This window comes from Dama dama, chromosome 22 (assembly GCF_033118175.1).
Source record: "Dama dama isolate Ldn47 chromosome 22, ASM3311817v1, whole genome shotgun sequence".
NCBI lineage: Eukaryota > Metazoa > Chordata > Mammalia > Artiodactyla > Cervidae > Dama > Dama dama.
Genome location: NC_083702.1, coordinates 21316833 through 21341325, shown reverse-complemented (window position 1 = coordinate 21341325; position 24493 = coordinate 21316833). Strand labels below are relative to the sequence as shown.

General features: G+C 37.6%; 1 protein-coding gene across 1 annotated transcript; it reads left to right on the top strand.

Moving 5' to 3' along the window:
* Positions 1-10745: 10745 nt before the first annotated feature.
* On the top strand, positions 10746-12826 carry LOC133043780 (26S proteasome non-ATPase regulatory subunit 5-like). Its single transcript, XM_061125019.1, has one exon. It carries the CDS (start codon positions 10781-10783, stop codon positions 12296-12298), a length of 1518 nt encoding a protein of 505 aa, XP_060981002.1. The 5' UTR covers positions 10746-10780; the 3' UTR covers positions 12299-12826.
* Positions 12827-24493: the final 11667 nt, after the last annotated feature.

Sequence of the window (24493 nt, the reverse complement as noted above, 5' to 3'; positions counted from 1 at the left end):
CTGCAGTCCATGGGGTCACAAAGAGTTGTATGCAACTCTGTGACTGAACTGAACTGAGCAAAAATCTGATAAAGTGGTAAAAAAAAAAAAAGAGAGTCCAGTGTTTTTAGAAATTGACATGAATTTAATAGATTTATTTTATTTCCAGTCAAAAGGCAGAATTTCAAAATAAAAAATAAAACACAGCTATATTTTGCTTACAAGAGTATACCTAAAGCAGAAAACCATAATGATTGGAAATAAATGGATAAAAATGCAGCATGTATTAATAACCATAGTGATTACTGCTTGTCTCCTATTATCTATTATCCTCCCCTTTAGTAGGGATAGAATCTCACTGTACTTTCTGATATAGTTGTGCTACAAATGCTTATCTGCGTGCTTTTCAGTTATAGAAGAAATAGATATTCTTTTATAAGGTTAAGTTCCTAGCATTCAATATCTTGTTTATTTGTTTATATTGGTCATATCTAGCCAAATTACAACTAATATACTACAGAAAGGGATGTGTAAAACAAAGGACATTTATGGAAAACAGCACCAGTGGGTAAAGAAGTATTATTCCTGAGTAATAATGATAGAAAACATCCATGGAAAAGATGTTATAATCATAAATTTAAACACACCTAACAATGCACTGGGGCTTCCCTGGTGGTTCAGTGGTAAAGATTCTACCTGCCAATGAAGGAGATACAGGTTTAATCCCTGGGATGGGAAGATCCCCTGGAGAAGGAAATGGCAACCCATTCCAGTATTCTTGCCTGGGAAATAGCATGGATAGAGTATCTTGGCGGGTTACAGGCCATTGTTGCTTCACAAGAGTTGGACACCTTAGTGACTAAACAATAACAGCAACAACAAACAGTGAATTAGGTAAAATAAATAGAGCAAAACTAAAAGGAGTTCTCCTTCATCACAAGGAGAAGCTGATGAGTCCACGAATAGAATTTAACACACATTCCATAAGGTAATATAACAAGCAAATTAATGACATGAAAATTTTGAAGACTACAATTACCAAAATTGATCAAATGATTTTATGTGGAATATGTACTTGACAGAAATCTTTACACAGTCATTTCAAATATGCATAAAACATTTACACACACGGACCATGTGTGATACTCTGACAATAAATGTCTCAGCAGATTCTATAGGAGAGATATTACATAAATTATAATGTAAATCCAATGCTAAATAAATTTAAAAATAAATTCAGAAATTAAACTCTCATTTTAGTTTCTAAGTAAGAGATAAGCACTTAGAACTCAACAAAACAAAAAATGCTCTGTATAATCAAACTTGAGATATGCTAAAGCTAAAAATTCACATCCACTATTTCAGGTATTAGAAAAAAGATATTTGCCAAAATAATGAGCTATGGAGTCAACTCAAGACCTGAAAAAAAATTGTAAAGAAGTTTGATGTTGTTCAGTTGCTAAGTTGTGTCTGACTCTTTGTGACCCCGTGGACTGCAGCATGCCAGGCTCCCCTGTCTTCCACTGTCTCCTAGCGTTTGATCAGATTCATGTCCACTAAGTCAGTGATGCTACTTAGCCATCTCATTCTCTGTTGTCCACTTCTCCTTTTGCCTTCAATATTTCCCAGCCTTGTGGTCTTTTCCTCCAATGAGTTGGTTCTTCGCATCAGGTGACCAAAGTATTGGAGCTTCAGCTTCAGCATCAGTCCTTCCAATGAATATTCAGGACTGATTTCCTTTAGGATTGACTGGTTTGATCTCTTTGCAGTTCAAGGGACTCTCAAAACTCTTCTCTAGCATCACAATTCAAAAGCATCAATTCTTCAGCACCCAGCCTTCTTTATGGTCCAAATCTCACATCTGTACATGACTACTGGAAAACCATAGCTTTGATTACACAGACCTTCGTTGGCAAAGTGATGTCTCTGCTTTTTAATACGATGTCTAGGTTTGTCATAGCTTTTCTTCCAAGAAGCAAGCGCCTTTTAATTTCATGGCTGCAATCACCAACAACAGTGATTCTGGAGCACAAGAAAATAGTCTCATTGTTTCCATTGTTTCCCCTTCTATTTGCCATGAAGTGATTGGACTGGATGCCATGATCTTTGTTTTTGAATGTTGAGTTTTAAGCCAGCTTGTTCATTTTACTCTTTCACCTTCATCAAGAAGTTCTTTAGTGTCTCTTTGGTTTCTGCCATAAGGGTGGTATCATCTGCATATCTGAGGTTAGTAATTTTTTTTTCATAATTCTGGGTATGGGCTGGAGACCTCATGGAGCGAGCTCAGCATCTACTGCATCATGGCAGCCCTTCCCCTCATCTCTGTGCAGAGAAGGGCTGGTGCTGCCTACTGAGAGTTGCTCTGCCTGCAGCTTCTTTTTTTTTTTTTTCCCATTTATTTATATTAGTTGGAGGCTAATTACTTTACAATATTGTAGTGGGTTTTGCCATACATTGACATGAATCAGCCATGGATTTACATGTGTTCCCCATCCTGAACCCCCCTCCCACCTCCCTCCCCATCCCGTCCCCCTGGGTCATCCCAGTGCCCCAACCCTGAGCATTTGTCTCATGCATCAAACCTGGACTGGCGATCTGTCTCACAATTGATAACATACATGTTTCATTGCTGTTCTCTCACATCATCCCCTCCTCGCCTTCTCCCACAGAGTCCAAAAGTCTGTTCTATACATCTGTGACTCTTTTTCTGTCCTGCATATAGGGTCACCATTACCATCTTTCTAAATTCCATATATATGCGTTAGTATACTGTATTGGTATTTTTCTTTCTGGCTTACTTCACTCTGTATGATAAGTAATATATCTCCTGGCAATCTTGATTTCAGCTTGTGCTTCATCCAGCCCAGCATTTTGCATGATGTACTCTGCATAGAATTTAAATAAGCAGAGTACTATACAGACTTAACGTATTCCTTTCCCAATTCTGAACCAGTCGGTTGTTTCATGTCTAGTTCTAACTGTTGCTTCTTGACCTGCCTACAGGTTTCTCAAGAGGCAGGTGGTCTGATATTCCCATCTCTTTAAGAATTTTCCACAATTTGTTGTGATTCACACAAGCAGAGGCTTTAGTGTAGTCGATGAAGCAGAAGTATTTCTGGAATTCTCTTGCTTTTTCTATGATTCAACAGGTGTTGGCAATTTGATCTCTGGTTCCTCTGCCTTTTCTAAGTCCACCTTGGACATCTGGAATTTCTCCATTCATGTACTGTTGAAGCCTACCTTGGAGGAATTTGAGTGTTACCTTGCTAACATGTGAAATATGTGCAATCATGTGGTAGTTGAACATTCTTTGGCATAGCCCTTCTTTGGGATTGGAATGAAAACTGATCTTTTCCAGCATTTCTTTAATATTTAAAATTTTATTTTTACAGTGATGTTTATAACTAAGGGAAGGTCACACGTGATTTTGAATCCAAACTCCTCATTGCTAGTTTACCTCCTTCACTAAGCACTTCAAGAATGAACAAATAATGATGCTGGTAGTGGTGGGGATGCCAAATTGCCATCTCTAAATTCAGAAATCTGTCAATTCTGTTATTCAATCTGCTATTTGTGTCTGATCTAGTTGGGAATCATAAAGTGTTCATAAGTTCATTTGAGGGTGAAAACAGTGAAAGGAAATCTGGGCCCATATTTGCATCTGAGAACACTGCACTTAGTTTTTGGATACTCTTTTGAATATGGAAAAATATAACCCATGAGTCATCAAAGAAAATAGAAGATTTACTTGCTAGAATCAAATTGCTAGCTGAGTCATTTGAAAAGTGAGTGTTATGCTTTCATAAACACAGATGTGGCCCTATCCCACAGTAGAATGGATTTTTCTTTTTTATGGATCAAATGAAACAGCAACAGAGAACTATAAAAACAATAAATATTGACTATCAATCCCTTAACTCATGAGACACTACTAAAAAATCTGGGGTTTTCTCTCTCTAGAGGAAGGCATTTTCATGGTGGTATTAACTGTGGAATTTATGATGCTTTCACTAGAGAAAGAACTGAGCTAATTCAATAACTAGGTTGCTTGGATTACTAAATTCCTGTACATAACTGTTAGGTATGTCACCTTCCTCAGCTTTCTTTTTTTCTCAGTGATATCTCCTTCCTTCCACTAAACTCTCCATTAGCTAACATAAGGATTTATATGTTTTTTCAGTTCAGACACTCAGTCGTGTTCGACTCTTTGCCACCCCATAGACTGCAGCATGCCAGGTTTACCTGTCCATCACCAGCTCCCAGAGCTTGCTCAAACTCATATCCATTAAGTTGGTGATGCTATCCAACCATCTCATCCTCTGACATCCCATTCTCCTCCTGCCTTTAATCTTTCCTATCATCAGGGTCTTTTTCCAACGAGTTAGTTCTTTGCATCAGGTGGCCAGAATATTGGAGCTTCAGCTTCAGCATCAGTCCTTCTGATGAATATTCAGGGTTGATTTCCTTCAGGATTGACTGGTTGGATCTCCTTGAAGTCCAAGGGACTCTCAAGAGTCTTCTCCAACACCACATTCAACAGCATCAATTCTTAGGTGCTCAGCTTTCTTTATAGTCCAACTCTCACATCCATACATGACCACTGTTGGCAAAGTAATGTCTCTGCTTTTTAATATGCTATCTAGGTTGGTCATAACTTTCCTTCCAAGGAGTAAGTGTCTTTTAATTTCATGGCTGCAATCACCATCTGCAGTGATTTTGGAGCCCCCCAAAATAAAATCAGCCACTGTTTCCACTGTTTCCCCATCTATTTGCCATGAAGTGATGGGACCGGATGCTATGATCTTAGTTTTCTGAATGTTGAGCTTTAAGCCCACATTTCACTCTCCTCTTTCACTTTCATCAAGAGGCTCTTTAGTTCTTCACTTTCTGCCATAAGGGTGGTGTCATCTGCATATCTGAGGTTATTGATATTTCTCTTGGCAATCTTGATTCCAGCTTGTGCTTCCTCCAGCCCAGCGTTTCTCTTACTGTACTTGATTGCTTTTTCAACCCTGTGCCTATACTCTCAAACTTATAGCAGATATTTTTAGTTTATGAAGCTTCAGTAGGAAAATCAGATCTCTAATGTTTCTGTCTTTAGTTACTTTGTCAAAATGAAGGAATGCATTGGATATAATCACTATTAGTTGGACTTTTACCTGTAAATTTAATTCAATTAGAAGTTTTAACATGGATATGACAGCCATACCCTTGAGTTCATCTTAGCCTGACAGCAGTTCGTAACCAGTACTATCCAGTATTGAGAAGCAATGACCTCTTCCGGCTCTGTAAGATCCCATATTTCCAAGATTCTAATACTTTTTGTTTCTGCTTTCAAAGAAGATAATAATGTCTGAGCTCAGTTTTTGAAAATGTGTTGTCAAATGTACCACTACTGTTATTCACTTATAATCCTCTCAGCCTACAGTTACAAAATCTATTTTCTAAGTATTCACATGAAATGGTTTGTGAAATATTTTGCCACTTCTTAGCATGTTTTCCAGGAACCAGTCATGGTTTTCTTGCCACTCATTGCAACTAATGAAATATTAAGCCAATATTACCTATTTTAGGTATTTGGTTTTGGCAGACTCCACCTGAAGAGACCAATTCTAAGGTATCTAGTGAAGGAAGTTTAGGCTACATTGCAATAACAGAACTCTCAAACCTCAGAGACCTGATGAAAATTTTTATTTGTTTTCGTTTTTAGATTCTGCTCTATATCCAGTGCTCATAGTAGTGACAAAGTTGTCACAGGCCAGCAGAAGCTCTTTCTTGACCCAAAATAACACAGGAACACTGCAGAGTCTTGAACTGGTGAGTCAGTGCTCTCATCTAGAAACAACACTTCATTTCCACAATACTTTATTGGTAAAGAAGTTCACATGACAATATCCTACATCAAAGGGAGAAGGGAACCCTACAAAAATTACATTTCTTGGAATCCTATAAGAAATGGAAGGTTAAAAGTAGAGCCTTAATTCCTATTTCACTATCTCTATGCAATTTACAAGATATATATCTAAACTCTGATGATATAGAACAAATCAAAAGTAAAATTTAGAAGATTATGCCATGAAATACAAGTGATAACAAGCTAATATAATTATTTTAATATCAATGTAGACTTTAAAACTTTAAAAAAAAACAAAGAAACCACTAGAGCAGACACTGTCAGTTCATACAGCAAGAGGTTAAATTTAATGTGCAGATAGTACAATTCTATCACTAAATAGCTTAGCATCAAAATATGCAAAGCAAAAATTGACAACATTTCAAATCAAAATTGAAAAATCCGTACCCAGAGTATAATAATTTAACTTTAAATCTCAGTAAATGATGGAACAAGAAGACAAAATTCAAAAAAGATAAATAGGATTTAAGCAACATGATTAACAAATCAAGTCAATGGATGCATGAAACAATTTACCCAAAACTACACATACACATTATTTTAAGGAAAAACAAAACATTTACTGAAACTGGCCATCTACATGCTGTGAAACAAATTGCAACAAATGTCATGACTTACCAACCTATGAAGTATAATATTTTATTTTAATTCAATTTTGATAGAAATTAATAATGAAAAGTTTAAAAATTCCATGTAAGTGGAAATTTAAACATACATTAAAAATATTTTATGAAAAACAAAATTTTATGGGTTTAAGAAAAGTCACAATGACAGTGTTGTTCAGTCACTAAGTTGTGCCCAACTCTTTGTGACCCAATGGACTGCAGCATGCCAGGCTTCCATGTCCTTCATTATCTCCCAGAGTTTGCTCAAATTCATGTCCATTGAATCAGTGTTGCTATCAAACCATCTCATCCTCTGTTACTTTCTAATCCTCCTGGCCTCAGTCCTTGCCAACCACAGGGTGTTTTCCAATGAGTTGGCTCTTTGCATCAGGTGGCCAAAGTATTGCAGCTGCTACTTCAGCATCAGTCCTTCCAATGAATATTCAGGGTTGATTTCCTTTGGAATTGACTGGTTTGATTTTCTTGCAGTCCAAGGGACTTTCAAGAGTCTTCTCCAGGACCATAGTTTGAAAACATCAATTCTTTGGTGCTCAGCCTTCTTTATGGTCCAGCTCTCACATCCATACATGACTACTGGAAAAAACATCGCTTTGATTAGACAGACCTTTGTTGGCAAAGTGATGTCTCTGTTTTTTAACATACTGCCTAGGTTTGTTATAGCTTTTTTATTGTTATAGTTTGTTATTCAATAACAAAGTTGTCTTCTTTCTCTACTACCTTGTGGAGAGATTTTCCAGGTTGGGAAGAGATTTTGCTTTTGATTGTATTTCCCCAGCAGTTGATAAGCCTTTGTTCTGTGCCCTGCAATCCCATTCCCTCCTATAAGCTATTCCCAGTGAGTGCCTGAACAGAGCAGAGATTAATTGGCAGTCCTGCTCCCAGGAGGCTCAGGATCCCTCTGGTGTGCACCATTGCCTTGACACTGCCCACTGGCCTTCTTAGAACTTGTTAGAATTGTTTCCTAAGACTTTCCTTTTTTCATTCCCTCTCCCTCCCCAAGAGTCAGACTTACATGCTAGTATAACAGTTCCCCAGTCACCTTCTACTGTTCAGGCACTTTCCTCAGTAATGCCCTGTTTCTCAGAGCATCCAGACCAAGACAAGACATTTTCTAGTTTTGAGTTTAGTGTTTCTGGCTCATAACTGAGCTGAATGGATCAAAAAAGTGTCTAAATCCTAAGGAAAAAAAATATTTTAAAATTGATCTCTAGCTTGTGTGTCAGCAAACCAGGATTCAAATTCTAACGCATAGCTTTACATGGTAATTATAGGCAGTGTTACAGCAGTGGCGACACATACATAATATTTGCCTTGAAAATCACTAGCTGAGATCTTGAGAGGATTAAAGGTGGTTTCCCAAGGATAACTAAGATTTTGGGAGCATCTTGAAGGCTTTTCTTTTTTTGCCAGTGAATATTAAAGTGCAGGGACAAGGAACTTATTGAACATTAGAGCTTTGGATGCATAAATCTGTAACACCTCATTTATAAGTCAGTGGAGTACTGAAGGCAGAGATTTCCTCTCAGTAGGCATGGAAGGAACATTGAACAATATACTTATGATCATTTCTGCTGGAGAATTCTTACTGGGTATTTTGGGAAATGGATTCATTGTTCTGGTTAACTGTATTGATTGGATCAGGAGCAGGAAGTTCTCCCTGATTGACTTTATTTTCACCTGCTTGGCTTCTTCCAGAATATTTGTGCTGTGCATGATGATTTCAAGTGCAGGTTTATATGTCATCTCTGAGGAAACATGGTGCAACAAGAATGTCCTGATAAATTTGGGGTTCCTCTGGACAGGATTCAATTATTTCTCCATAGCCTGCACTACCTGCATCAGTGTCTTCTATCTCCTCAAAATAGCCAACTTTTCTAATTTCCTTTTCCTCTGGATGAAATGGAGAATTCACAAGGTGCTTCTCATTATTGCACTGGGGGCTGTCTTGTCTTTATGCTTGTGTCTTCTTCAGAAGGATACGGTAGTTGAAATCCTGCTCCAAAACCAGGTAAACAGTGAAAAAAATGTGACCTTGCACTTTCTAATGATAAAATACAATTTGTTCCTTACCATAATGTTCCTCATCCCCTTTGTAGTGTCCCTGGCCTCCTTTCTCCTTTTAATCCTCTCCTTATGTGGTCACCTCAGGCGTATGAAGGGTGCGGACTGTAGCACGGAGGCCCACATGAAAGCCTTGAAGTCTATGATTTCATTCCTCCTCCTCTTCGTTATATACTATTTGGGCAATCTTGTGACAGTGTGGGCCAATCACATTCTAGGTAGTTCTGTGGCAAAGATTTCTGTGAACATGCTATTATTTTTCTGTCCTTCTGGCCATCCTTTTCTTCTGATTTTATGGAACAGCAAATTGAGACAGGCTTCACTCTATGTCCTAAGGAAGCTGAAGGGTTACATGACTCTCAGAAAACCTCCTCTTCCAAAAATAAGCCTGAAGCGATGATGATCTTCTCAAGAATGAAGACAACAAACAGGACTTCACATACATGTTTTTATTTTATCCTGACTGTTTATATTCTGTTCTGATAGGTGATTGAGACTTATTGAAAATATCTTCTTGGGAGTTCCCTTGGCAGCTCAGTGATTAGGATTCTGGCCTTTCGCTGTGGCCTGGATTCAGTCCCAGGTTGGATCCTGAAAGCTGCACTGCATGACTGGAAGCCTGGCCAGCTACAGTCCATGGGGTCACAAAGAGTTGGACACAACTGAGTGACTGAACGACAAACGACAGGAAAAAAAAATCTTCCTGGAAAATGCCAAAAGAAAAGGATTTTGCTGTGTTTCCATCAAGATGGTGATGATATAGCTAATAGTAAAATTATGCATTTTGTGTTAGGCAAAATATTAGTTTAATCTCACTTAATTTGCACTATATTGATTTCATAAAAGCATATGTTTATATAAAGAATAGCCATAAATATGTATTAATGTAGATATATTTACATTTATAAAGATATATAGAGATTTAATTCCTAAAGAAAGATAATTATTTTAAGTTTTCATTTAAAAATAGAAAGGAGCACCAAAATAAGGAGAGTAAATATGTTCAGGAATATGTTGAAATTTTAATTAAAAATAAAAGCTGAATATCTGAATACAAAAATAAACTTGTTTTAAAGCCTCAGGTCATTAGTGACTACTTCTTGATACAAGCCATGACTTGTTAATATTTCAAATAAAATGCATCAAGGAGCAATTAAGTGTTTCAACAATACAAAAATGGATTAACTAGTAGATTTAGAACTTGGAATGTACCATCTGATTAATGATATATAATGATTAGTGAGATCATCTAAGGCTATAGAAGATAAAAGGAATGGTATATGTCAGAAAATGCAAGGATATCCAGGGGATGGCGATATTCCAAATGGCATTTCATGCAAATCACTTAGCAAGGAAACAAATTCCTCAATGCTAAAAAAAATTATAGGCAACCACAGGTGGCTCAGTGGTAACAAATCTGCTGACCGATGCAGGAGACACAGGAGACACGGGTTTGATCCCTGGGTTAGAAAGATCACCTGGAGTAGGAAATGGCAATCCACTCTAGTATTCTTGCCTAGAAAATCCCATGGACCAAGGAGCCTAGTGGGCTGTGGTCCATGGGGTTGCAGATAGCCAGACATGATTGAGCAACTGAGCACACACACATAGATTAAAGATTAAGATTTAGTAAAGAATGAGTGCACTAAAAACAAAAATACAAACAAGGATCAGGGGGCAATTAACACATGGCAGAAGAAAAATGACAAAACAACACCATCCTAGAGAACCGTTGAATATCAAGCTGACTTTGGCAAACACCTGGGATAAGTTCTCAAGCAGGAGGATATTGCATGTAAGCAGGAAAATGTTTCAATGATTAATACTAAAGAATCACTTGATAAATTTTCAACACTATTGCAATACATTTTTAAAAACAAAAATATAAAAACTCAAATTGGTAAAATAAAAGCTAAAATAGAGAAAAATATTTAGACTCTGTACAGCCCAAACTATTTCTGTTTTTCTGATGCACTCAGACTTAATTTTCAATATTTTCTTCAGTTACTTATTGGTTCCAAGATCCTCTCTTCCTCCTCTCTCTCTCATAATGTAGGATATTCTGATGCTTTGTTATTTTGACATTCTCACCAATTGCCCAGCATGATTTTAAACCAAAAGCATAACACTTAAAAAGCAGACTTGCGGCCGCGAACCAGGAGCGGGGCGGGCTGACTGGAGAACCCTGGCGGGAGGGGGCATGATGGCGGCCCAGGCCCTGGCGCTGCTAAGGGAGGTGTCGCGGCTGGAGGCGCCGCTGGAGGAGCTGCGCGCTCTGCAGTCGCTGCTACAGTCGGTGCCGCTCAGCGAGCTCCGCGAGCAAGCGGCGGAACTGCGCCTCGGCCCGCTTTTCTCCCTGCTCAACGAGAACCATCGGGAACAGACTACTTTGTGTGTATCTATCCTGGAGAGATTGCTGCAAGCTCTGGAGCCAGTTCACGTGGCCCGGAACCTCAGGGCTGACCTGCAGAGGGGCCTGACTCACCCTAATGATTCTGTGAAAATCCTCACTCTGTCCCAGGTTGGAAGGATTGTTGAAAATTCTGATGCTGTTACTGAGATTCTGAATAACGCTGAATTACTGAAACACATTGTTTATTGTATTGGTGGAGAGAATCTGTCTGTAGCTAAAACGGCCATTAAATCCCTGTCAAGAATATCACTGACCCAAGCTGGACTGGAGGCTTTATTTGAAAGTAATCTGCTGGATGATTTGAAAAGTGTCATGAAAACAAATGACATTGTTCGGTATAGAGTGTATGAGCTAATTGTGGAGATTTCTTCTGTGTCTCCAGAATCTTTGAACTACTGTACCACCAGTGGGTTGGTCACCCAGCTCCTCCGAGAACTGACTGGTGAGGATGTGCTGGTCAGAGCCACCTGTATAGAAATGGTGACATCGCTGGCCTGTACTCATCATGGACGACAGTACCTTGCTCAAGAAGGAGTCATTGATCAGATTTCTAATATAATTGTTGGGGCAGATGCAGATCCTTTCTCTAGCTTCTATTTGCCAGGGTTTGTGAAGTTCTTTGGAAACCTGGCTATCATGGATAGTCCTCAACAGATCTGTGAGCGTTATCCTATCTTTGTGGAAAAGGTCTTTGAAATGACAGAAAGTCAAGACCCCACCATGATTGGTATAGCAGTGGACACGATTGGAATTCTGGGATCCAATGTTGAAGGAAAACAAGTTTTACAGAAAACAGGAACTCGCTTTGAACGCTTGCTCATGAGAATAGGATACCAAGCGAAGAATGCCTCAGCAGAGCTCAAAATCAGATGTCTGGATGCGTTGTCATCTCTTTTTTATTTACCGCCTGAGCAGCAGACTGATGACCTCCTGAGGATGACAGAGTCCTGGTTTTCTTCTTTATCTCGGGACCCACTGGAGCTCTTCTGTGGCATCAGTAATCAGCCCTTTCCTGAGCTACACTGTGCCGCCTTAAAAGTGTTCACGGCTATTGCAAACCAACCCTGGGCTCAGAAACTTATGTTTAACAGTCCAGGTTTTGTAGAATATGTGATGGATCGGTCTGTAGAGCATGACAAAGCTTCAAAGGATGCTAAGTATGAACTGGTGAAAGCACTTGCCAATTCCAAGACAATTGCAGAAATCTTTGGGAACCCAAATTATTTGAGGCTCAGAACTTACCTGAGTGAAGGTCCGTACTACGTGAAACCTATTTCCACAACAGCAGTGGAAGGAGCAGAATGACTTCTTCCAGAGCCCAAACCGTTTATTGACCAAAATTTCTCCTGAGGCATTTGACTCTGTATTCTTCAACAGAGACTACCCCCGCCCCCACCAGAATTATCATGGAGTGTGTAATGTAATTTTATCACCAACATTTGTTGTCTTTCCGCATTGAAACTCGGTGTAAAACCAGGAAAGCAGGCAAACTTCGTCATAACTGAACCAGATGTTTCTCAGATTGCTTTTACTGCCTTAATCTCTGCAAGAAGATGGAAGTTCTGTTGTCCTCCCAAAGAAATTTTATGGACTTACTCTCTGTCTTATTTTAAAATCCACTTTAACTAAAATGGAACCAAATTGTTTATGAATTATTTTCATCCCTGCCCCCTCACCTTTTTTGGGGTTTTTTTTGGTGGGGGAGGGAGGGGTCCTTTTCTCCCTTCTGATTCTACTTTCAAAGTCTTGGATATTTAATATTCTTTGAAAAACAAGTAATATACAATCTTAAAATTATGTTCCCTATACTAAGAATAAATACTTTTAATAAGATGTCTTGATTTTTTTGTTACTATTATTCCTTTGAAAATCAGAAAATAAATCCTATAAAGATGTTTCCAGTGGGGGGAAAAAAAAATAAATAAAAAGCAGACTTGCTTACCAGGAAAGATGATCTTTCTCACCTTCTTGATATTTAGCAAGTATTTTTTGGATGAGTAGATGAACAGATTCAAAACATGTTCCAAATATCACTAAGACATTGGGAATTTTGATGAGACATAAGACCAGTGCTTAGAAAGAAAGGTATTTATTTGTGGCTAGATTACAACTATAAAAGCTCTGGTAGCAAGTTTCAGAGACATAAAAAACCCCAAGACAATGCAATGACTATTTGGAAATTATAACAACTCATTATTGTGGCTAATGTATTAACAGTGGAGGTGACAAACAGACTTGAGGGATTAGATCTGGTAAGGGCAGACTGCCTGAAGTACTGTGGACAGAGGTTTGTAACATTGTACAGGAGATGGTGACCAAAATCATCCCCCAGAAAAAGAAATACAAGAAGGCAAAGTGGTTCTCTGAGGAGGTCTTACAAATAGCTGAGAAAAGAAGATAAGCTAAAGGCAAAGGAAAAAGGGAAAGATTTACTTAACTGAATGCAGAATTTCAGAGGATACTAAGGAGAGATCAGAAAGCCTTCTTAAGTGAACAATGCAAAGAAACAGAGGAAAGCAATAAATGGAAAAGACTAGAGATTTCTTCAAGAAAACTGGAGATACCAAGGGAACATTCCACGCAAAGATGGGCACAACAGAGAACAAAAATGCAAGGACCTTACAGAAGCAGAAGAGGTGGCAAGAATATACAGAACTTTACAGGAAAAAGTCTTAATGACCAGGATAATCATGATGGTGTGTTCAACTCACCTAGAGTCAAACATCCTAGAATGTGAAGTCAAGTGGGCCTTAGGAAACATTACTACAAAAAAAGATAGTGGAGGTGATGGAATTCCAGCTGAGTTATTTAAAATCTTAAAAGATGATTCTGTTGAAAGTGCTGCGCTCAACATGCCAGCAAATTTGGAAAACTCAGCTGTGGTCACAGGACTGGAAAAGGTCAGTTTTCATTTCAATCCCAAAGAATGGCAGTGCCAAAGAATGTTCCAATTACCATACAATTGCACTCATTTCACATGCTAGCAAGATTATGCTTAAAATCCTTCAAACTAAGGTTTCAGCAGTATGTGAACTGAGAATGTCCATATGCACAAACTGGATTTAGAAAAATCAGAGGAACCAGAGACCAAATTGCCAACATCTCCTGGATCATAGAAAAAGCAAGATCATTAAAAAACAATCTGCTGGACCATTAAAAAAACAATCTGCTTCATTGACTACACTAAAGCCTTCCATCAGGGAGTCAGATGGCTAAGATATAGTGGCTGTAACAATTTATATTTCTACCATACACTGATAATGCTGAAAGTGTGTGATGGGTACATCAGATTTATTGTGCTGTTTTCTCTATCTTTGTTTAATATTTTTCACAGTGAAAATTAAATAAAAATTAGTGAAAGGTCTTTTGTTTAGTTCTTGGGGTTTTTTCAGGCATGAAATTTAGATATGAAAGAGAAAAAAAATATAAGAAACATTCAATAAAGCAATTAATTTCTTGGAAATGTTTCTTTTATGAATTATTCCTGTGAAGCTAAAAGTATGAAAACATCTTTAGACTGTTTGTATAAAACCTATATATTCACAATCCCCAACCTCTGATAGTTTGCCCTTAAGAGGGAATTCTCCAATGAAAATCAGAACAACTTTGCTAATACAGACAACACTATACACTGCATTATACACAGACTTTCCCACTTTCTTATGCTGTTCTCCCAAGAAATGACATTGTAGGAAAGGGGGTGAACTCTCTGATTAGTTTCAGGTGAGATATAAAGCTGAGTCCAGAAGGTAGCACTTGGTAGGAATTTTCACTGTTGGAGACTTGATTCTCCAGGAAGCACTGTGTGTCTCTGGAAACTAAGGGCTTCCCAGACGAAGGGAAACAAGGCTGCATGTATAAAGCTGACAGATTTTGAGAAAGAAAAAAAGAGAAAGAGAGAGAGCACAGCAGTAAAGTAAGAGGGGACTCTGTTTCTTAAAATATATCACAATCAGACTAACAGGAAAATCTCTTAAATATACTGTGGAAATCTTCCTAAGCCAGTTTCTCATATTAATGACTATTAATAAGTATAAGGGATACTTACTAGATTTGAAAGTCTCTTGACACATGCTCAGTTGAAAAGAGCACTCCTTTGTCCAACAAAGAATACTTACTGGATAATATTCCATTGTACATATGTACCACATTTTTTAACTTAAAAAAATTATTGGGATATAGTTGATTTACATTGTTGCATTAGATTCAGGTGTACAAAGAGTGAATCAGTTATACATATATCACTAATTTTTAAGATTCTTTTCCTATATAGGGTATTAAGAGCACTATTCAGAGTTCCCTCTGCTATACAGCAGGTTCTTATTAGTTATCTGTCTATTAATATATACAGGAGTGTGTATATGTCCATGCAAGTCTCCCAATTTATCCCTGGTGATAGTAAATTTGCTTTTTGCATTCATAACTCTACTTCTATTTTGTAAATAAGTTCATTTTGTACCACATCTTCATCTATTCATCTGCTGAACATTTAAGTTGCTTCCACCTCTTGGTTGGTGTAAACAGCACTGCAATGAACATTGGGGTGCATGTGTACTTTCAAGCCAGGTTTTTCTCCAGATATATGCCCAGAAGTGGGACTAAAAATTCATATGGTAGCTCTATATTCTGGGTTTAAGGAACCTCCAAACTGTTCTCTGGTCTTCCCTGATAGTTCAGTTGGTAAAGAATCTGCCTGCAATGCACAAGACCTGGATTCAGTCTCTGGGTTGGGAAGATCCCCTGGAGAAGGGAAAGGCTTACTTACTCCAGTATTCTGGCCTAGAGAATTCCATGGATTGTATAGTCCATGGGGTCACAAAGAGTGGACGTGACTGCGACTTTCACTTTCAAACTGTTCTCTATAGTGGCTGTACCAATTTACATTTCTACTAGCAGTGTAGGTGAGTCGCCTTGTCTCCACGCCCTCTTTAGCATTTATTGTTTGTAGATTTTTTAACATTTATTTTTAATTGTCAGATTATTGCTTTACAATGTTGTGTTGGTTTCTGCCATACAAAATGTTAATCAGACGTAAGTTACATGTTATGTCCCCTCCCTCTTGAAACTTCCTTCGAACCCACACCCCATCTCACCTCTCTAGGTTGTCACAGAACAGCGGGTTTAGCTCCCTGTGTTATGCAGTAACTTCCCACTAGCTATCTATTTTGCATATAGTACTGTAAATGTTTCACTGTTGCTCTCTCAATTCATCTCACCCCTACCTTCTCCTCCTATATTCATAAGTCTGTTCTCTATGTCTACATCTCTATTCCTGCCCTGAAAATAAGTTTGTTAGTAACATTCTTCTAGATTTTTTGATAATGACCATTCCGATTGATGTGAAGTGTGGTACATATGTACAACAGAATAATACTGAGACATTAAAAAGAATGAAATAATGCTATTTGCAGCAATATAGATGGGACTGGAGATTATCATATTAAATGAAGTAAGTCAGACAGAGAAAGATAAATATCAGATGATATCACTTATATGTGGAATCTAAAAAATGGTACTGATGGACTTATTTGCAATCAGAAACAGTTTCACAAGCTCAGAGAATGAATTTATTGTTACCAGGAGGTTAGAGTTGGTGGGGAGGGACAGATTGGGGGGAGAGATTGACATTTGCACATTACTATATTTAAAATATTTAGATAACTAACAAGGACCTACTGTATAGCACAGGAAACTCTGCTCAATATTCTGTAATAACTTAAATGGGAAAAGAATTTTTAAAAGAACAGATACATACATATGTGTAACTGAATCACTTTGCTATATATCTGAAACTAACACCACATTGTTAATCAACAATACTCCAATATAAAATAAAAATTAAAGAAGAAAAACCTTACTGGAAATCACCCATTTAGTAGTTTATTCATTTCTTTAGTTATATCAGTAAATAAAAATAGCAGATTCATATTTTAATCAATGGGCTATTATATATTACTATTCTTATTTATTTTGTTGCCTATATTCCGCTAGATGTGTCAAGTAAGAACCACTTCATCTTGGCTCCTATGTCCCTTTTTACCCTATGTTCTTTTGACATGAACCCATGATTCTTTTTGGGCTTCCAAGGTGACTCAGTGGTAAAGAATCTGCATAGAGCCCTGGAAATGCAGGTTCTAGCTCTGGGTCAGAAAGACCCCCTGGAGGAGGAAATGCCAACCCACTCCACTGTTCCTGTTGGGATAATCCCATGGACAGAAGAGCCTGGTGAGCTATAGTCCATGGGGTCCCAGAGAGTCAGACATGACTGAACGACTGAGCATGAACATATAATTCTTTTCATGTTTCCTTACATTCTTGAACAACAAATGTTTCAGGTTCATTCTATACTTTTCCTCATCTAGCCCTGAATTCACTATTCTCCAAGGAGTCCTCATTTCTTTTGTGTACAAGGGTATTTGAAAACCAAGATATGGTTGTATACACACATCCATATAGGCTTCCCAGGTGATGCTAGTGGTAAAGAACTTGCTTGCCAATACAAGAGATATAAGAGACACGGGTTAGATCCCTGGGTTGGGAAGATCCCCTGGAGAAGGGCATGGCAATCCACTCCAATATTCTTGCCTGGAGAATCCCATGGACAGAGGAGCCTGGCGGACTACAGTCCATGAGGTCACAAAGAGTTAGATACAACTGAAGCAACAGCAGACACACATCCACTTAGTTCCTTTTCTCATTCTCTCTCTATATGTATAATATATGATGAGTCTATGCTGGTTTCTCTGATTCCAATTCAAAGCTACAGGCTTCCTTCTTCTCACGTTGCAAATTTTGTCTTTAAGATCAAAAAAATGGCTCTCATTCTTTTCCAGTGTTTTTACTCATCTATTCAGATTTGTTAATTCACATCATTTCTAGAAAGAAGAGAAAAATGAAAGAATGAGAAAGAAAGAAACAAAGAGAAACAGAGAAAGAAAAACATAGAAGGGAGTCAGGAAAGGAAGGCAGGAAATGAGGAATAAAATACTATTAACTTCAGTTTAGTACTTTTTTTTACAGCTCCTATGTCTATATAGGGCATAAAATTAAAATAATGTGTGAAAGTTACTTTAGTTATTTTTCTTTCCCTTACAGCTGCTCAGTCATGTCTGACTCTTTGCGACCCCGTGGACTGCAGCATGCGAGGCCTCCCTGTATCACCAACTCCTGGAATTTACTCAAACTCATGTCCATCAAGTTGGTGATGACATCCAACCATCTCACCCTCGGTCGTTCCCTTCTCCCGCCTTCAATCTTTCCCAGCATCAGGGTTTTTTTCAACGAGTCAGATCTTCGCATCAGGTGGCCAAGGTATTGTAGTTTCAGCTTCAGCATCAGTTATTCCAATGAATATTCAGGACTGATTTCCTTCAGGATGGACTGATTCGATCTCCTTGCAGTCCAAGAGACTCTCAAGAGTCTTCTCCAACACCACAGTTCAAAAGCATCAATTCTTTGGCACTCAGCTTTCTTTATACTCCAACTTTCATATCTATACATGACTACTGGAAAAACCAAAGCTTTGACCAAATGGAACTTGGTTAGCAAAGTAATGTCTCTGCTTTTTAATATGCTGTCTATGTTAGTCATAGCTTTCTTCCAAGGAGCAGGAATCTTTTAATTTCAAGGCTGCAGTCACCATCTGCAGTGATTTTGGAGCCTAAGAAAATAAAGTCTCTCACTGTTTCCATTGTTCCCCCATCTATTTGCCATGAAGAGATGGGACTGGATGCCATGATCTTTGTTTTCTGAATGTTGAGTTTTAAGCCAACTTTTTCACTCTCCTCTTTCACTTTCATCAAGAGGCTCTTTAAACTAATAAAAATAAATGAAAAAGAAAAAAAGATGAAAAAAAAAAAAAAAAGAGGCTCTTCAGTTCTTCTTCGCTTTCTGCCGTAAGGGTGGTGTCATCTGCATATCTGATGTTATTGATATTTCTCCTGGCAATCTTGATTCCAGGTTGTGCTTCATCCAGCCCAGCATTTCTCATGATGTATTCTGCATATAAGTTAAATAGATAGGGTGACATTATGCAGCCTTGATGTACTCCTTTCCTGATTTGGAACGAGTCTACTTTTCCATGTCCAGTTCTAACTGTTGCTTCTTAACCTGCATGTAGATTTCTCAGGAGGCAGGTCAGGTGGTCTGGTATTCCCATCTCTTGAAGAATTTCCCACAGTTTGCCATGATCCACACAGTCAAAGGCTTTGATGTAGTCAATAAAGCAGAAGTAGACATTTTTCTGGAACTCTCTTGCATTGCCAACGGAAGTTGGCAATTTGATCTCTGGTCTCTCTGCCTTTCCTAAATCCAGCTTGAACATCTGGAAGTTCACAGTTCATGTACTGTTGAAGCCTGGCTTAGAGAAATTTGAGCATTATTTTGCTAGTGTGTGAGATGAGTGCAATTGTGAGGTAGTTTGAACATTCTTGGCATTGCCTTTTTTTGGGAATGAAGTGAAAACTGACCTTTTCCAGTCTTGTGGCCACTGCTGAGTTTACCAAATTTGCTGGCATATTGAGTGCAACACTTCCACAGTATCATCTTTTAGAATTTGAAATACCTCAACTGGAATTTCATCACCTCCACAAGTTTTGTTCATAGTGATGCTTCCTAAGGTCCGCCTGACTTCGGACTCCAAGATGTCTGGCTCTAGGTGAGTTATATATTCACTTGAAAAAGTAAGAATTTTTCTTACTGTGTTCTGTTTTATGTTTATCCCCTAGCCCTTATTTTATTTTTTTGTATAAAACATTAAAATCATTTCGAGTCAAAATTATACAAAAGCCATACTGAGATATTATCATCCCCACCCTCTGTAACTTCCCTCTCACTTTAACCTACTCCCTGTAGATCATCAGTCTCATTCATTTCTGCTTTCTTCCTCCTGTTTTTATTTTTTAAAAATAAAATATTTATATATTAATTTTTCTTATTCTTATGTAAAAATAATTTACACTTTTCTTTTTAATTTTACAATATGTAAGAAGTCACTGCACCCATTCATGAAATTATTTCTCATTCTTTTCCACAATTTTTTAGTTCCTCATCATTTGAATGTACTAGAGTTGATTCTTAATGGGATGAAGAAATGTTATCCCAAAGCAGCATTATTCTAAATTAACGCTCTATATTGATGTGTAAATAACTGATGTAAGGCATCTCAAAACTATTTCCAGAGAACTGGATTGCATTTAGTGTGACTTCTGTCATTCATATCTGAGAAGCTTCTGAAAAGCAGAGAGATAACATGGAAAAAGAAGTTCCCCTACTGGAATCGCCAAGAGAACCAACTTGCCCTGCTCTTCTGGTTTGCTGGGTCAGCAAGTTGGTTACAGTCTGTCTACCTTGATAACACACAGATTACCTAAATTCATGTAAAATGAAAAATAATATAAATGTATATAGCAGTTACAGGGGAAAATTGCAGGACTTGTTTGAAGGCTTACTGTTTAACATTGAGTAAGCAAAGTAGAAAACTTTTAAAAAAAAACTTGAAACAACAGCAAAACAATATATAGTATTTGAAAGCATTCTCTAGTACCCACAAGAATGGAAAACAGTGAATGTAGGAAACAAAGATTGATATTGAATACTAAATATTCTCCATCAAATTCAATAAAAAATATTTTATGAAAGTAGAGATAAAATATAAGATTAAAAAAAATATATATATAAGATGAATCAGTTCAGATCAGTCACTCAGTCGTGTCCAGCTCTCTGTGGTCCCATGGACGGTAACACGCCAGGCTTTCCTGTCTATCACCAACTCTCGAGCTTACTCAAACTCATGTCCACCGTGTTGGTGATGCCATCCAACCACCTCATCCTGTGTTGTCCCCTTCTCCTCCCACCTTCAGTCTTTCCCAGCATCAGGATCTTTTCCAATGAGTCAGCTCCTCACATCAGGTGGCCAAAGTATTGGAGTTTCAGCTTCAGCGTTGGTCCTTCCAATGAATATTCAGGACTGATTTCCTTTAGGATGGACTGGTTGAATCTCCATGCAGTCCAAGAGACTCTCAAGAGTCTTCTCCAACACCACAGTTCAAAAGTATCAATTCTTTGGTGCTCAGCTTTCTTTATGGTCCAACTCTCACATCCATACATGACTACTGGAAAACCTATAACTTTGACTAGACGGAACTCGGTTGACAAAGTAATGTCTCTGCTTTTTAATACGCTGTCTAGGTTGGTGATAGCTTTTCTTCCAAGGAGCAAGCATGCTTTAACTTCATGGCTGCAGTCACTATCTACCATGATTTTGGAGCCCCCCCAAAATAAAGTCTGTCACTGTTTCCGTTGTTTCCCCATCCATTTGCCATGAAGTGATGGGACTCTCAGATGCCTATTGCATGAGAGAAATTAAATTTACATATGTTCACACATATGAAAATGAAAAAAAAAAAAAAGGAGAATGTGAGGTTGTAACTAGAATGGATCAAGATTATTTTCTGTGGAGCTTTAGCCTGTTAGGAATTCAAGATTTAGGGCCATATTTAATTTCAGAAATTAGAATTACAAGGAAACTCATATATTTTGGGTGGTAATTTGTTACTGTAAATTCCAACTTCAATCATTGTAAAATTTCCTACTTGAGGAAAAAGAAAATACAAAACAGTGTCATAAAATCTTATTTGCATGTTAGCAAATATGACCTAAGTTCAGTTCAGTAAATCACTCATGTCTGACTCTTTGCAACCCCATGGACTGCAGCACACCAGGCTTTCCTGTCTTTCACCAACTCCTGGAGCTTGCTCAAACTCACATCCATCGATTTGGTGATGCCATCCAACCATCTCATCCTCTGTTATCCCCTTCTCCTCCTGCCTTCAGTCTTTCCCAGCAGCAGGGTCTTTTCCAATGAGTCAGTTCTTTGCATCAGGTGGTGAAAGTACTGGAGCTTCAGTTTCAACATCAGTCCTTCCAATGAATATTCAGGGTTGATTTCCTTTAGAATTGACTAGTTTGATATCCTTGAAGTCCAAAGGATTTTCAAGAGGCTTCTCCAACACCACAGTTCAAAAGCATCAATTCTTCGGAGCTCAGCTAATATGACTTCACCTTCAGTCAAACTCATAAATGAAGAATTTGGGCTGCGAAAATGGCAAAAAGAGTGAATTAGTCAATGAGATCATACTTATGTAAAGACTGCAGTTTGAAGGGTTTACATATTTGAAAGATATCTATTTTTTCATTTCATGATGGAATTTCTTTTCTAGACTAAAACAGACTCCAAAACATAAGCCTGAACAAGAGCATTCTCAATTGTTGTATCGGTTTCAAACCATCATTTGGAAGACCCTCTATTGACAGTGACCAAAGTAACTGGGATTTTACTTCTGCTGGCAAGTCAAATGTAATCAAAAAAGTTTTTATAATCAGTGAAATCTTAGAATTCATAACAGGAATTTGCCAAAATGAATTCATTGCACTAGTTCTCTGTGCTGACTCTCTCAAAAGCAAGAATATCTCCTTGTTTGACTTGATCTTAACATGCTTGGCCATCTCCAGAATTGGCATGATATTCATAATTTTCTTGGATGACATTAGAGTAGTGTTCTATCCAGGAATATTTGAAAGTCATCAGGTATTAGAAGTAAATTTCTATTTCTTCTGGAATCTGAGCAACTCCTTAGGTACCTGGTGTGCTACCTGCCTCAGTGTCTTCTACTTCCTCAAGCTATCTAATTTTCTGCACCCTTTCTTTCTCTGGCTTAGGTGCAGAAGAAATAGAGTTGTTTTTACCATTCTGTTGGGATTTTGTCTTTCTTTGATTTTAATTTTCTGAGCATAAGTTTTCAAACATTTGGGGCCAGTGACCTTTTTTTTTTCTTTCTTTTCTTTTTCTTTTTTTTTTTTTTTTTTGACCATTTAGAATTAGAAAACAATTTGACCTGGAAAAAATATGCATAAAATCCAATCCTATAGCAGTCAAATTTTCCTCCACCTAGGATATCTCATTCCCTTGGCTGTGTCACTCATTTTATTTTTCCTGTTAATCTTTTCTGAAACATACCAGGCAGGTGACACATCACGCCAAAGGAGCCAGAGACCTCAACACAGGGGTTCTTGTGAGAGCCAGAAATACTTTTAACTTCTTTCATCATTTTCTTAGTTGTGGATTAGTTGGCTACATTCTTGTTAACTTGGTCCTGTTTCACACTAGAAAATGAAATGACTTTTATTGTTTTTAAGTCTGTAGCATTTCTCTATCCTTCAATTCACCCTTTTATTTTGATTCTGGGAAATGGAAAACTGAGACAGACTTCTGTGAATCTGCTAAGGCAAATTGAATCCTGCATCAAGAGAATGTAGTTCTTCACTGCACAGAGGAACAGGGAGGAACCATTTATGTTCTGAGGAACAACAAGTCACTGAGTGTCTCCTACTTTCTACCAGTGTTTTCATACTGTATTGGATAGAAGTTTTTGTAAAAATCTTCATTGACCTGTTGACATAAGACACAAGAGAAATGTTTCCTTGTATTCCATTAACTATCCTTGTCAATTTGACTTAGTTATTTAATTTAAGCCTCATGACATTGTAGATAATATTTATTATTTTATCATTTTTTACGGTGAAAATACTAAGGGTCATCCTATATAAGTGACCTTACAAAGTGTTAGCATTAGGAGTCAAACTCAATTCTTCTGGCTAAAAAATAAAAGAGTAGGTGAAAAAAGAACAAACTATACCCTTTTTTCTTTAAAACTATACCTTTATTATTCGCTCTTGATTCTATTATTATTAAATGGTCTGCTACACTGCTTTATGATGCTTTTTATTAATTAATCATTGGTTGTTAAGGAAGAGGAAAAATTTATAAAGGGTAAATTTTAAATAAATCTACTTATTCAGTGGGAGATATTGTGCTTTACTATTCAAAGAAAATTCCAAGACTTGTAAAGAAATATGTAATTATCTAATTGTAGCAGAGTCAAAAGTATATGTTTTCTTGATCTTTTTAATAAAAATAGCAAATTTTCTGAAAGTGACAGTGGGGAATTGGTGCCATGAAAGAGGCACTTTTAATCAGTCTGATACAAAATTTGCTAATAGGCGAGTAAAAAACATGAGATTCATTTTTATAAGTCAGAAAATACTAAAAATATTTTGTGCTATAAATTAAGGGAAAATTGGAGAGTTTAAACCTTAAACTGGTAGTTTGAAATCCTGACAACACCTGTGTCTGTACACTGACCTTTGTCCCACTTTAGCAAGTAATGCCTTTATGTTTCCACCCATGTAGACCTACTCTTCATTCTCCACAATTCCTCCTACCATAAATATAATGACGGCTGGAAAATTCTCTGCCATAATCCTCTATGAGATACTTTAGAATATTAAATTATCTTTAAGAATACTGGCCCTTTAGCAATAAGCAAAAGCCTGAATTCCCATTGAAAATGACAGTGGAAAGAAATCCAGGTGTGTGCTGGCAATCCTGTTACATCCTGGGATCTCTAGCCTTGAAAGAATGAAGACTGAAGCTGGGGTTAG

Bases quoted from the DNA above. Each gene is read 5' to 3' on its own strand.
- LOC133043780 (XM_061125019.1), top strand. From the start codon at position 10,781: ATGATGGCGGCCCAGGCCCTGGCGCTGCTAAGGGAGGTGTCGCGGCTG.